Raw genomic sequence first — 14,562 nt, 5'->3', positions numbered from 1 at the left:
GATAACACACGATCCATTCTTGACGTTTCAATTCCTTGCTAGTTTATGTACTTTTTTTTTTTTTTATAAGGACTAAAATATGTACACTTTAGGTACCATCAATACCCTTCCCAGATCAGAGTACTGATAAAACCAAACTAGTGTTGTTATGCAATCAATCAAATTAACTTTAAGTTAACGTTGTTCCACATCAAAGCAGTTTAAAAGGATGCTAAACAGTAAATGAAACAGGTTTATCCAGAGAAAAAGAGCTCCGAGAGATTCCAATAGTAGTCGAGCTTTCGACCTTCCAATCAGTACTTTAGATGCTCTGCCACTGAGCTATAGAAGACTGATGGCAGGCTGGACTGCTTAACTAGGTCCATGGGGACTAACTTCCTGCATACTGCTAGGATAGGAATGTCGATACGTAATGCTTAAACGCTATGATGATACACGTGTAAATGAAGATGGAAACAAATAAAGATGGTAACAAATGAAGATGGTAACAAATGAATACAGTAACAAATGAAGATGGTAACAAATGAAGATGGTAACAAATGAAGATGGTAACAAATGAAGATGGTAACAAATGAAGATGGTAACAAATGAAGATGGTAACAAATGAAGATGGTAACAAATGAAGATGGTAACAAATGAAGATGGTAACAAATGAAGATGGTAACAAATGAAGATGGTAACAAATGAAGATGGTAACAAATGAAGATGGTAACAAATGAAGATGGTAACAAATGAAGATGGTAACAAATGAAGATGGTAACAAATGAAGATGGTGACAAATGAAGATGGTGACAAATGAAGATGGTGACAAATGAAGATGGTGAGAAATGAAGATGGTAACAAATGAATACGGTATCAAATGAATACGGTAACAAATGAATACGCTAACAAATGAATACGGCAACAAATGAATACGCTAAAAAATGAATACGGAAACAAATTAAGATGGTAACAAATGAAGATCATGAAAATAAATGAAGTTGGTAACAAATGAAGATGGTAACAAATGAAGATGGTAACAAATGAAGATGGTAACTAATGAAGATGGTAACAAATGAAGATGGTAACAAATGAAGATGGTAACAAATGAAGATGGTAACAAATGAAGATGGTAACAAATGAATACGGTAACAAATGAATACGCTAACAAATGAATACGGAAACAAATTAAGATGGTAACAAATGAAGATCATGAAAATAAATGAAGTTGGTAACAAATGAAGATGGTAACAAATAGCCCATTTCCGAATTACCCTTGGCCTCATTTTCAAAACGAGTCCTGGCTCTCATTCTTTCATATGATTACAAGTTTTCATTCACATGCAAATTTAACTCATTTTCACAAGAATGTTTGAGCACCAGGCCTCGTTTTGAAAAAGAGGCCAAGGGTAATTTGATAACGGGCTATTAAGATGATATCAAAGTGGTTGTAACAAAAACAAAAGAATCATCCAATCAGGACCATCCAGATCTCAAGGAAATTACTCAGTTGCAATAGGGATGCATAGGTATTTGAAATGTTTGAGATGAGCAAAATATTATCATCATCTACTAGAGATTCTACAAAGTAATCACAATTGACATGCATACATAATCTCTGTCACATAGAAAAAACAAGTAGACATAATACTTTTTTTAATATTAAATTTCTTTTAAAATGGTAAAGATACTTTTCAAATGAAGTTGAAAAATGATATTTCAATATGCTCATGGCCCATTATTGTTTAATTGTACAGAACTGATATGTTAGGAAGATTTATTTGAAGAGGGCGAATATCGAAAATATATTTCTAACAAGGGGAGAAATTCATTTCAACAACAAATTTTATCATCCTTTACTCCATTTTTGTGTTTAAGGGCATGAACTACATAGCAGGGGGCTAGAAATCTTTTTCTTCTCATGTTATTCAAAGTTCACTTTATGCTCAGTTTTAAGTGAAAGAAGTGCCACCTCTCCAATGAAATAAGAAATAAAATAACTAGGCTATTTCGGGTCTAACACAAATCATCAAATACTTTATTGCATGTTTATCCAGTTTTCTGGAGGGAGATTGGCTTTAATGGTCAATCTGGCCTCCTCCATGCATCAGCACAAAAACCTCTTAATATACAAAGTTGCAAATTCATTGGTCACGTTATGTAGCGGCCGACACAAGCGAAGCAAAATTTCGACGACAACTATGAGTTTCGCAAATGAAGACACACTATGAAGCGAGGATATATTTTACGGACAAGCCTTGAATCGTTTTATTTAACGTAGTCGTGGTATCCAAGTACTTATCGTAAACTGAAATATGAATTTATAAGGAAGAAGCTAAGCTAAATGCGAATAGACAAACCAACATTCCAAACATTCCGATATAAAGGCAAGATGCAAAGCTAGCTAAAAACTCAAACAAACTCACAAAAAAAACTATATATAAGCTCAAGGAAAGGAACATTAGCACTTACATAACAGTCCCGCTTGTAAGAATCGAACCAAAACGAACTTCAATATAAGTTAGGTATTCGGAAGCGAAACGGGAAATCCAAACAGACACTTACTCTAACACAGAAAACTGTAGTCTTACGGCAAACGACAACAACCAAACGATAAACAAAAAAAACTTCAACTACTCTTCTCTAAAAATCGCACACGTCAACATTGAAAAAGGATCCGCGTGATTTGCTTACGAGATTGCTTCGTAACCTCAAAGCACGCGCACGCGAGTCGCGCGCGCACAAGTTTGTTAACGTCTTCTTAACAGCAGGCAAAACCGTGGCAGCTGTTACACGTTATATACTATAATCAAGAGATGATGAAGGTGGAATACAGTTTATAGCCAATAGCATAACATAGTGGTTTTGTATTCAGAAAACAATCAAAGTCAGCATAACGCATCTTAAGTTTAAACATGTACAAGGATATATGCTCAAGTTTTACAGCATTATCATCTTACACAGTAGTCAATGAACACATACATGCAAGTTTTAGTTTCTGCAAGGGCCATTCAGGCCAGCTCTGTGCAGTGGATTAACATAACACATGTGAATCAACTTAGTTGTGGGAACTAACAGATAAGACGAGCTCTCCTATCTTTTTCCATCTGTTTAACCTGGTTCCACATCTCAGGTGTCAAGGTGCTTTGCCCATGACTCAGAGACATGAGCCGTGAGAGCAAAAGTAAGAGATGGAAGTCCTCAGGAGTCATGCTGCTTTGATTTTCTTGCCTGCTTTTCACAAAGTCATCCTGAAGAATCTTCTGCATCTCAGAGGACAAAGAATACTCTGCCAGACGTGCTACACCCAAGAATGCTCGCATATGCTGTATCGTGGCTGATGAGATCCTGCTCAAAACCTTCTCAACAGGTTGGGGTGATTGGTGGGGTCTGAGAGCCACATGGCAATCTGCAGGAAGCAGTGACTTTCCTTCTGACAGGATCAGTATCAGTAGATTGGTGGTGAAGTCTGCTTTGTAGAAATTGAAGTCATACTCTAGTTTCTGCCAGGAGATGACATTTCCCAGGGCTGTGACATTTTTGACACCATTTGCATTCAGTTGGCCAGCTTGCAAAGCTGTTTCATCCACAATTAAATTGGTGCTTTGCGATAACTGAAGGATGCTGCTCTTGAGGCGATTTGCTGTGTAGTCCTTCTTGGGAACAAAGTTCAGTGTGTTCATGTTGTTTAAGGTCATAGGCAGAAAATGACACTTTGGTACAAGATGCTCCACGAGCTTGTGCATCTCTTTTGGGAATGAGTCTGAGGATGGACACCCACTGACATTCAAAGTAAACTTTCCAACAGGCATTATTCCTGTCCAGCTGTAAACTGAGGAAATCAAATGGAGGAGCAAGTACTCTGCAGCTAGGCTATCACCACACATAACCTGGGTCAGCAGAGACACCACCTCACCCCTTACATCAGCAAGCTGCTGTAAATTAGCAATTGATGGCTGTCCTGTAATGCCGCTAGGGATACATGGGTTAGAGTGGACTAGATTGCAAGATGCTACCACATGCAGCCGTGGCACTAGTGAGGGCGGTGGATGATGAACAGCTTGTTCTTCTGGAGTGATTAAGTCATCATGGGTAGGACCTAGTGGCACTTGCTCATCACCATCTCCCATATCATCATCATTGAACAAAGCAAGACAAGGATCAACTGACAACACACCAATGAACTCTACCATGTCATTCACCTTCAGGGTACTTTCTTGATCATAGACATGGACAAGGCAAGCTGGGCCATGCTCATTTGGGAGAGGAAAATTTAGATCAGTATTTAATGGATGGGATGGAACATTACTTCCACCTGATATCTCCCTGGATTTTGATCTTTTAGCGTCATCATCACTGGAGGCCACATTGGGCACTTGCCACCCTAAGGGAGAAAATGAATTTCAATTTGGATGCTATTCTAAGGATGCTAATAGAGAATCATAGACCTTAGTTGTCACTGGAAGTATACAGGGGAAGGAAAGGAGGGGCTGAGTGGTAAAAATGCTGTGAAAACCCTAATTTCTGAGGTAAACAACAAACCTTTCTGAGAAACCCAAAGCCAAATCCTTAAAATAGCTATAGTTTGTGTATCTTCTTTGACATAAACCCATATTCACTAAGAAAGTTTTGCTCATTTTGAAAGGGAAGGTACTGTATATAAAATTCTGAAAAAGCCTATTTACATGTTACTTTTTAAATTCCAAAACGTTGGGGGAAGGACATTTGTATGTCAGCACATAGTTTGATTTTTGTGATCTAGGACCTTGTATAGTAGCCCTTCAAGCTGGGTCCTAATGGACTTGAGACATGGGGAGAGGCTACACAGTACCAGAAGCAGGGATGAGAGAAGCAAAATATATGATGCCAAGACATTTTCAGGTAACTTGACAACTTTCATGCACATCACTAAAAAGAAAATTTTAGTACACTTTTTTTTTTTTTAATAATAATTGTTTAATTTATACAAGACCTGGTTTATTTTAGAATTGAGGGGGGATGAAAGGGATTAATTGGGCTATTCTGGCGTAAAAATGAATCACTGCTATTTTAAAAACAATCTTCTCTCTCATCACGGATATTGCCTATAATTTCAGTAAAAAATATCTTACTGCACAATAAGTGAACAAGAGATTATGGTAAAAATTCTTCACTGTGTGTGTATTTATCGTGGTTGAAAAACAAGGAATCAAAATGGACCTCGCTCGAGGCAATGATCAAGGCACTTACCACGCTGAGAAGCTGGGGTATTTTCATCGTCCATGTCTTCCTCAAGAACCCTCTTAATAACAGGGTTCCTCCGCCCAGACACTTGTGCTTCGGAGTCTGAAGTCTCTTTTCCCCTTGCAAATGCTTTCCTCGCCCATTCAGTTTCTCCTGGTATTGGTACGCAGTAATAAATATGCCTCTCTTTGGTTATGTTCTTCGGTGACTCTAGGCGAAGTTCGAAATTTTCAGGACATCTGACGACATCTTGGTACATTCCGCACTGCAACTTCGACGAGTTGTCCACCTTGTTCACCGTTTCATACACGGCAAGGTAGAACTCAGGATCGAACATGTCCTGCACCATGCATCGGAATCTGACTAAATTCTTTGATTTGAGAAGATGACTTGGAATATCATTCAACGAGGGAACTCGCTGGAGCGCTTCGCTCTTCTGCAATCGACTAGAAAAAAACTCGCCCACTTTTTCGTGATCTGGGCTTCCTGCTTCATTGAATATTCCTTCAATAACACTGAGGGGGTCAGTGAGCCAGTCCTCTATGCAAGGCATCGCTAGATGTTCTCCTTGTTCGTATAAATAAACACTATGGTCGCTGAAACGAAATTTTTTTGCAAGACCCTCGTGGTAGTTTTCCCGGGTAAAGTTAGAATAATGCACGCATGACATTTTTTTGACAGCTTGTTGGCTGCATGTGCATGCAGGCTCAAGCATAAATTATTGTCTTTGGGGATCTTTACTTCTCCGCCATTAATTTTTCGTTCATCTATCTAGATCGGGAAAATGTTGGCTGACGCGATTCTTATTCTCTTCATTTCGGTAGCAACTGCACTTCTCTCTGAAGGTAGGTTTGTTTCGGTATCAGTTACGACGGCCACAAACCGTGCCGAGTGATGTTCAATCCAGTAGCATGACGTATCACGCGAGATTCTTGAGCTCGAATGAATATCAAGGCCGCCATTTGGTTGCAGAGGTTATCACGATTTTAATATTGCAGCTTTTAGGATTCCTCATAAGGAATGTAATGTTTATTTGTTGTTGTTACCTGTTCATTTTAACCGTTTGATTTTCCAATGTAGGGATCTTTCTCTTATTGCAAGTACCTCATGCATGTAAACATCAATAAATTGTCTGCTAGCAATTTCATATTCTGTTCAAGCCTTATGTTGAAAGAATGAACGGAAAAATTTCCAGACTCAGAGCAACAAAACAGAAGAGATCCTTTTCCCATAAAAAATTGGATCTTCCCCTTTCATCATTTGTAATTTATTTATTTATCGTAATTCACAAAGCTTGTGGCATCGGCGCAAATGTGACAAAAAGATACGTAAAAAATAAAGAACAATACATACAATACTATACAAAATAAACAACAATTTTATAATAGCAATAAAACAATATTAAACGGTAGCGTCTTCACTTATCAGTTCTTTAAATTTATTTAAGGAAGGTGCATTTAGGGTATCATTATTTTAGGAATTCCATTTGAGAGTTTTGTTATAAAACTAATGTATTTTTTTGTGGCTTAATTTACCATTAGTTCAAAAGTAAATTAATTTTTTATTATTTCATTAAAATGCGCTACAGATGAGCAAAAAAAAAACCGTGATCAAGAGTTGTCTAGGTTATTGGGTTCAAAATTGTATGATTTGTTATAATGACACATGTTTATTGATTATTAAAATTGATATCTCAGATGTTGATCAAAGATATGCTGTGCTACAGGCCCCAGTTGTTCGAAGGGCGGATAGCGATATACACTGGATAAATCTCTATCCGGTAGATAGCACAGTACGTTTCGGTAACACTTATCTGCTGGATAGCGATTTATCCATTGGATAACGTTATCCGCTCTTTGAACAACCGAGGCCAGAAGAATATGTCTCTTGTGAGGTAGTGTTGTGGTGTCACCATCTTAGGAAATAAAACGTTATTTGTAATTAGGTTGTAGATCTGTTTTGTCTATTTGATAGTTCTTATCAAGAAGGCAAAGAAAGAGATTGTAATACAAAAGTTACCTCGGTGACTGTAGTAACCTTACTTTTACTTTCTTTTTCATAGGAATCACTTATTTATTGGTTTACAGAACAGACAAATATAAAAAGTTAACTGCAGAAGTTGAGAAAGACAGTAAAAAGTGTGAGTATCTTTGCTTATCTTGAGTGAATCCACTTGAAAAAAGTTATTTTGAGTGAGGCAGTATTGTTAGAACCTGTCATGATAGACAAATAATTCATTTATTTCATGTTTTTCAATCAAATTCATGTACTATAGCAGACCTTGAGAGGATTGACAGAGTTAAGTCAAAATACCTGTATGGTGCATTCCAACAAGACACTTCATATTAATGGTATTTACTTGTATTACTTAGTGGAGAAGAGAAAAGAAAATATAATAGATCTTCCCAGACAAGGTGGAGGTCAAAAGAAGAAAATGGGTAAGCATACCAGTGACGGTAATCAGTTTTTCCCTATTTTGATGTAATTGCTGGACAATATTAGTACATGTACAACTGCTTTACATGAGTTTTCAGTGAAGTGTGTTTCACACCTGTTTGTTTCTGTGTTTCCTCAGAAAGAGTTGAGGAGAAGCTTAAGAATCACAACAGAGATCTTTCAATGGTGAGAGACAATTATGTTCAAGTTTGTGTGTACAATATTCATGTACTCTATATTTGGCTCTAATTCTGATCAATAATCCTTGACAAGAATTGATGATACTGTAATTGCACGGAAGCATAAAACACTAGACATAATTTATGTTGTTGTGGAGAAAAACAGGAATCATCGGTTATTAGGGATCGACACTAATGGTAGCCCACTAGCCACAGACCAGTAGAAATTCAGTTTTGGCTAAAGGTTTTCAATTTCTGACCAGCCAGTTTGGCTAATAAACAAACTGAAATTGTCGTAACATCTTAAAACATCCAAGATGTCACTAGCCACTTGGCTAGTAAGTTGAAGAGTTAGTGTCAAACCCTGGGTTATGGGTAGTTTTAAACATTTACAAAAAATTATCTTAAAATTCCTTTTCTTTGTTTGCCAGGATTTTTTAAACTTATGCTACCCAAGCTTCAAGAAGATTGTTATTTCTTTCTATTGAGGTTCCTTCTGTCTAATGAGAGTGTCCCCTGCCCTTGCAAAGCTTTCCTGTCATTTGATTTGACCCTGGAGATGTTTCAAATATGATATAGTGATATGTGTTGTAATTATTTTGCAGGTGAAAATGAAGTCCATCTTTGCAATTGGATTTACCTTTACAGCTCTCATTGGCATGTTTAATTCAATGTAAGTGTGTACCCTAAATCCTTCTGTGTTGATTTTTGTAACTGCATTTTTACAGAATGCAAAATGTTATGAGTAACTTTTTTAGTAATAACATTTTTATTTCCAGTGTAATTGTATTTATTACTAGAGGTTAGAAGAAGTATTTCTTGCATTTATAATAACAATAATAATAATAATAATGATAAAAATAATAAATAGATACTTATAGGATGCATTTCTAATCTCAATTTCTAATCTCTTTATCTTATTATGTTGTCTTATTTTCAGATTTGATGGCAGAGTAGTTGCAAAGCTTCCCTTTGTTCCCCACTCTTGGCTTCAAGGCTTGTCTCATCGGAATTTGATGGGCACAGATTTTACGGACTGCTCCTTTATCTTCCTTTACATTCTTTGTACAATGTCTGTGAGACAGGTTTGTGCAAAAAATAATTTTTTCTAAATGAGTATTATGCAACATTTGTGGATACAGACCATAATTATGCATGTTTTGTAGACTACTCTCCAATTTCACTGCCCTTAAGTCGCTTGCAATTTATCAATCACAGAATCCATTGATCAGTTGATCAATCAGTCAAGCAGTCAGTTTAATTAATCAATCAAATAACGAATCACTGATCAATCAAACAGTCAATTAACCTTTTGCAGAATTATACAGACTGATTGTCAAAAATGTATTTTTTTTGTATGGATACCTGCTTTCTCACAGTATTTTGATATTGCTTTTGCTAAACTTAATTAAGATCCAGTAAATAGTTTGAACCAGGGGGGGAGGGGGAGGTAACATAGGAAAGTGTAGTGTGATTGTCTGGGTGAGTGTAGAGTCCTGAGAGGGACTGTTGTTGGTGGTGGTCACACTACACTTTCACTTAATTATGATATTTTTTTTTTTTTCCACTCAGAATATACAAAAAATGCTGGGCTTTGCTCCTTCCCGAGCTGCAAGCAAGGTTGGTGGTCTCCTAACACCACCACAGGGTACCAAATAAAACTTACAAGATTCTTGGTTACAGAGAACCCATTTGACCTGAAATTGTGTCCAGTGCAACTCGTTTGGAACATTTATTGACCCACTGAAACAGTATTCTTGAATATGTTTTTTTCTCGGAGTGTTACAACACAAGTGATATTTTTTTGTACATTTAAGACTCTGAGCATTTGTCATAGATGAGAAATTAAATTAAATTTTAATTGGAAGTTTTTATTTTCCCTTTGTCTTTTCTTCTATGTATGTTGTTTCCCCAAGGTATTTGATTTTTGTCATGAGAGTTTGGTCTTTGGTAGATACCATGGACAATTCTTACAAAACTGATTTGGTTGAGGTAGAGCCGACTTAACCAACAGACTCTATTGAAACCATCCTCGGAAAATGAAGTATGGAGTTATTGGTTATCCCGAATATTTCAAAGCGATGAAATATACCCAAAGCTAAATTTTTTCAAATAATTTATTTTTAAATTTACTTTTTTTCCGCCATTACTTTCTCCATACAGAGAATAAACTGCTGCCTTTAGCACAAATGGCTCCCTTGAAAAATTCGACTCCATTAATTGCACGTATGCAAAATTGCGTTTACTACGCTCCGCAGTCCGTTTATCAGTTAAATCATTCGAAACTGAAGAAAAACTATCGCCATGGTAAGGCTTGAAGCAAAGAGATAAATGACCCACTTCATTTTACTGGGAAATAAACTAAGAAAAAATTATTTTCATAAATTCTGTCATACCCTGGGACTAAATCTTTACGTCGAACGGCTTTTCGAAGAAATCAGTTAACCAACAAATAATTAAAGTCGGGGCCAATGTGGTAGTTATTATCTCATAAAACTTTTTTTGACTTTTGTTTCAATTATGACTCCCTACTTGAGACCGAGGAGGAAGCAAAATGCCCGAGGGAAATCGTGGAAAGCCGGTCGGGAAACAGTCATTGAGATTCTCTTGCGTTATTTGTCAGGTAGCTGATGTCATGCGCGCCTCTACCCATTAATCGAACAGCTCAATGAGGAAAACGACAGTTTTTATCTGCAAATTGTTTTGTTGCAAACGGATTTTATTGAAAGGAACAACTACTTTTTCAACTGATGTTCCTCTGAAGAACATGGGATAGTGTTCGCTTGTGGTTGTTAGGTACGGTAGACAGACAGGCAGACTTAACGTGAGATTGTTTTTCAAATCAATCGAGGCGATGTTTCTCTCTTTATTATTATCATTTTTTTTTTTTTTTTTTTTTTTGGTGTAAACAAAACACAAGAATAAGTTTTAAAGTAAATTATAATTCCAAAGTTTTAAATTCAGAGAATAAACGGAGAAATTCGATACGGAGAGACAAAATGATAACAATCATAGAGTCCTTCGCGCAGTAAGAAACTGGACGAGTAAAGGAAAATGACGTTTTGCACTAGCTAGCGAGTATTTTGAAAATAATTTTTGTCAAATAATCCATAACAAATTGCTTTGGCGGCGTGAATTGCTTACCCACGTATAAACAATTCATTATTCAGGGGCCCCGAGTTCATGACGTCACTAGAGAGAGCACCTCTATCATTGCAAAATATGATGAACGAATAACTTTCTTTGTTAAAAGTTTCTCTTGCGGTAAATTATGGAATCCGGCGGACTAGGACCGTAAACATGTTTAAAATATAAACATTCTTCTTTCAATTTGTTCTCGGTGTGCAACAAATTAGATTTCATCTGCGTCTTGCGTAAGGCTTGTGGCGTAGATGTTTTTTGGAATATAAAGATGTCCACATTTAATGCCTTACCCGAAGTGCTTTTGTCCAAAAACGGTGCCAAATATCTACTAACAAGAAACGCCAGTGAGAAAGAATTGTTTAAGAAGCAGACGTGGCTGCTAGAAAAAGCTAAATCGAAGGAAGAGAGGGCTTTTTGTCGTGAGAAGGAGCGACTTTTACAACGCCGACTCTCGAGACTACAAGAAGTTGGTCAAACATCTCTTTCTTCAGACGAAAGAGTAAAAAAGGTTTCTGAAGACGACTCTGATAAATGGGAAGTACAAAGTGATACACCATGTTATATCAGACATCGGAGGAAACAAGGTGTTTTCTTGGATAGCTCGCCATTATGGTCCTCTCAAGATTCTGTGTGCCCATCGTCTAGGGCACCCATGAGTCAAGGAGGCCCTGGAGCCCATAACTGTGATGGGTTGTTCAGTAGCCCTAGCGTGGTAAGGAAGTTTAAAAGAGCCATTTCAGAACAGAACAGCTCAACAAGCTCACGCACAAGCACGCGGACAAGCTCGCCGCGATCGTTAAGTTGTGTTCTACCCCCGATCTCACTTCAACGTCCAATTTCTCTTAACGAGGGAGAAGGGAAACTCATAAACGATCACAAGCAAGGAACAAGAAAGCGAGTTTCATTTGAAGGGCCTTGATTTAAAACTAAGTAAACAGCAGTCACCTTCACGGTCGTAAATCAAAATCTGTAGCTAGAAGTGGCTAAAATGCTACAAAATTAGAATCAAAGGATGGAATATGTACTTTTATGGAACGAATACAAATACGGATATTATATCATTAGACCTGACAGTTGTACCTGTACTGATACAATTCAGTCCTGATCAGAAATTACTCATTACAAGCTTTTTTTTTTTTTTTTACCTTTCAAGACCCATGAGTGAAGGTTATGGTTATGCAATTATTTTTATTGAAGCTCACAAACAGTTTTATATATATATATATATATATATATAAAGTGTGACTTGATTTTCGTAGAACAGTGCTCAATACATAGAAGTAGAGCGAAGTATATATTGTGGGTGGAAAAAGACAAGTAAACTACAAGTTCATCCCTACAAGCCTGTTTCGTGGTCGCCCACTCATATATATATATGAGTGGGCGACATATATATATATATATATTGTGGGAGGAAAAAGACAAGTAAACTACAAGTTCATCCCTACAAGCCTGTTTCGTGGTCGCCCACTCGTCAGGAAATCCCCTGACGAGTGGGCGACCACGAAACAGGCTTGTAGGGATGAACTTGTAGTTTACTTGTCTTTTTCCTCCCACAATATATACTTCGCTCTACTTCTATGTATTGAGCACTGTTCTACGAAAATCAAGTCACACTTTATATATATATATATATATCGACGGTGAGTTATCAATTGATGAACCTTTGACATGTTATAATAAAGAGAAAGACATCGATAGAAAGAAAACTTGTTTGATGTGTTTCATTTGATGTTATTTTTTTTTGTGGCGTTGTTAAATATTATTTTCATATGTGTCGAGAAACCATTATTTACTGTCAAATCTGACAAAGTAATTGAATCAAATTTAATGCCCGGGGGTCAAATGGTCTATGCTCCCATAAACAGAGACAACGATTTTGAAATACCGACTGAGTTTTGATTAAATCTAAAATTGTCTCGTAAAGCTTTAATAAGTATGAACAAAGCGCGCGAAAGCGGGGTCAGGCTAAGAACACCACCGAAACGTGCACCACCCCTGCAGGCGAAATAACGATGTTAATTACTGGGCGAAGTCGCCGGTCGGACGACGAGGTATTTGACGTGGGAACATTCTATGAAACTCCAGACGCCTCCTGGTTAGAAAGAAGGGCATCTTAATTTATGATTAAAAAAAATAGCCTAGTATTTAACGCCCTCAAACAGGTAAATGCTAGTGTCGCTCACCCTTTCGTCGGTTTTATTAACGTCGTGTTAAATGCTATCTCGAACAGTGACGTGCTAGAAAACGTGTTCGATAGGCAAAAACCGAGCGACTGAAGTTTGCAATTCGACGATTTGAGCTAAAAAAATCTATCTACCTGGTCGCTGTTCACAGAATCAGAATTTACATCAAAGTTTAGTTCCATCCAATTTGTATCAAGAGGTTTGTATCATGGTAAGTTCCGATTTAGCACCAATCGCATTCTTTTGTTACAGGACAGTTTAAAATCTCCAAGGTTCTTTTCCAGCCGGCCAATTTTTAGGAAAAAGGAGTCTGGTTTATTGTAGAATTAGAAAAGATTCAGAGAGAAAAAGCATCTCCTTTTTATTGTGCGTGGCCTTTGGTCAGTTTCACACAGTTAAAGCTGACAACCTTTCGAAATTAAGAAGACGAAATTTTCTCCGAAACCTGACGAAAATATTCAAAAGTCAAAAACCGTACATGATGAAACCTGACATATTCGTCCAGAATCAAGGACAGCATTTTCCGCCATCAAACAAAATTGTCCCATTGAAATTAAACGGTACCGTCCGAGATTGACTTAACCGTTCGAAATTCGTTGGAATCATTCGAAATCAGATAGAAGCAACCGAAAATTGTAAAAAAAACCTCTCAATAGTCCCGACCCGACTCAAGGGCTTGTCTCTGCTGCTATATGTTCTTTTGATCTCTCTTGTTCTCGTCAGCCGGTTTCTCTTGCAGAAAACAACTATAGCCTGTAAGTTCCTCGAATGAGCGCCCGAGCTTATAAAGTGGAGCATGTGCCTGATACTGACGATTTAAAGCTTGTTGGTCATATTTCGACTTAGCTATAATTCCTTATCAACTGTTTTCTTCAAACATATCGTAATAACTTTACAACCGTAAAAATTACTGGTCCCCAAAGGCTTAAGTAAGGTCTGGTTGAGCTGTACCTGGGAAGTTAACATCATTTACCAAGAGCACAGCTATAGGAGAAAAATTAAAGAAACAGATAACGCATAGAGAGGAACTCTGTGAATACATAGAGATATATATAACGAGATCGGAAAAGAAACTATTCTCCTTTAATGATTCCAAAGATCCTTTAAATGTTATCAAACACAAACGTAGTGATCCATTTCGGTAAATTTTGGATGCGTTGGTCATTACTTGTATTGAAGTCTCAATTGTTTAAAAAGCTTTTTTGTGCAATAAGAACAAAAAAACGAACAAACACAAGCAACCAAAAAAAGGTTTGAAATGAAGACATTTTGTCAGGTAAGCAAAAGCCTGGGGAAGCTGTTGGAATGTTGTAGGTATCAGACACTTATGTGATGGGACAGTTCATTTCATGCAAGTTGTTCAATCCATCTCCATTTTGCGCCCGCTGACCCTATGAGTCTTACGCGTCGACTCC

The 14,562-nt window shown here is 37.2% G+C and overlaps 3 protein-coding genes across 4 annotated transcripts in view; 2 read left to right on the top strand and 1 right to left on the bottom strand.

Annotated features, from left to right (window-relative positions):
• Positions 1 to 480, top strand: part of LOC148733043 (neurexin-4-like) — a 6,928-nt gene extending 6,448 nt beyond the window's left edge. For both annotated transcript variants that reach the window (XM_088757518.1, XM_088757517.1), the window contains exon 4: positions 1 to 480. This exon is cut by the window's left edge and continues 2,051 nt beyond it. The gene's annotated coding sequence lies outside the window, so the exon portion shown is untranslated.
• Positions 481 to 1,987: 1,507 nt separating this feature from the next.
• LOC111343609 (mini-chromosome maintenance complex-binding protein) lies at positions 1,988 to 5,857 on the bottom strand. Its single transcript, XM_022950787.2, has 2 exons — positions 5,209 to 5,857; positions 1,988 to 4,363 (listed from the first exon to the last, which is right to left on the bottom strand). The coding sequence occupies exons 1-2, from the start codon at positions 5,753 to 5,755 to the stop codon at positions 3,051 to 3,053; spliced, it is 1,860 nt and encodes a 619-aa protein (XP_022806522.2). The 5' UTR covers positions 5,756 to 5,857; the 3' UTR covers positions 1,988 to 3,050.
• Positions 5,858 to 5,892: 35 nt separating this feature from the next.
• LOC111343602 (calcium load-activated calcium channel) lies at positions 5,893 to 9,689 on the top strand. Its single transcript, XM_022950781.2, has 7 exons — positions 5,893 to 6,047; positions 7,265 to 7,342; positions 7,575 to 7,640; positions 7,778 to 7,824; positions 8,423 to 8,490; positions 8,758 to 8,902; positions 9,390 to 9,689. The coding sequence occupies exons 1-7, from the start codon at positions 5,987 to 5,989 to the stop codon at positions 9,474 to 9,476; spliced, it is 552 nt and encodes a 183-aa protein (XP_022806516.1). The 5' UTR covers positions 5,893 to 5,986; the 3' UTR covers positions 9,477 to 9,689.
• Positions 9,690 to 14,562: the final 4,873 nt, after the last annotated feature.

The sequence above is a fragment of the Stylophora pistillata genome, chromosome 4 (assembly GCF_964205215.1).
Source record: "Stylophora pistillata chromosome 4, jaStyPist1.2, whole genome shotgun sequence".
Taxonomy (NCBI): domain Eukaryota; kingdom Metazoa; phylum Cnidaria; class Anthozoa; order Scleractinia; family Pocilloporidae; genus Stylophora; species Stylophora pistillata.
Note: the sequence above shows the minus strand (reverse complement) of the source record. Positions and strands in the feature narration are given on the sequence as shown.

Excerpts from the sequence above, each read along its gene's own strand:
- LOC111343609 (XM_022950787.2), bottom strand. The coding sequence starts at position 5,755 with ATGCCTTGCATAGAGGACTGGCTCACTGACCCCCTCAGTGTTATTGAA. Across the intron at positions 4,364-5,208 it reads TACCCCAGCTTCTCAGCGTG|GGTGGCAAGTGCCCAATGTG; the intron begins GTAAGTGCCTTG and ends TTTCTCCCTTAG.
- LOC111343602 (XM_022950781.2), top strand. The coding sequence starts at position 5,987 with ATGTTGGCTGACGCGATTCTTATTCTCTTCATTTCGGTAGCAACTGCA. Across the intron at positions 6,048-7,264 it reads AACTGCACTTCTCTCTGAAG|GAATCACTTATTTATTGGTT; the intron begins GTAGGTTTGTTT and ends TCTTTTTCATAG. Across the intron at positions 7,825-8,422 it reads ACAACAGAGATCTTTCAATG|GTGAAAATGAAGTCCATCTT; the intron begins GTGAGAGACAAT and ends ATTATTTTGCAG.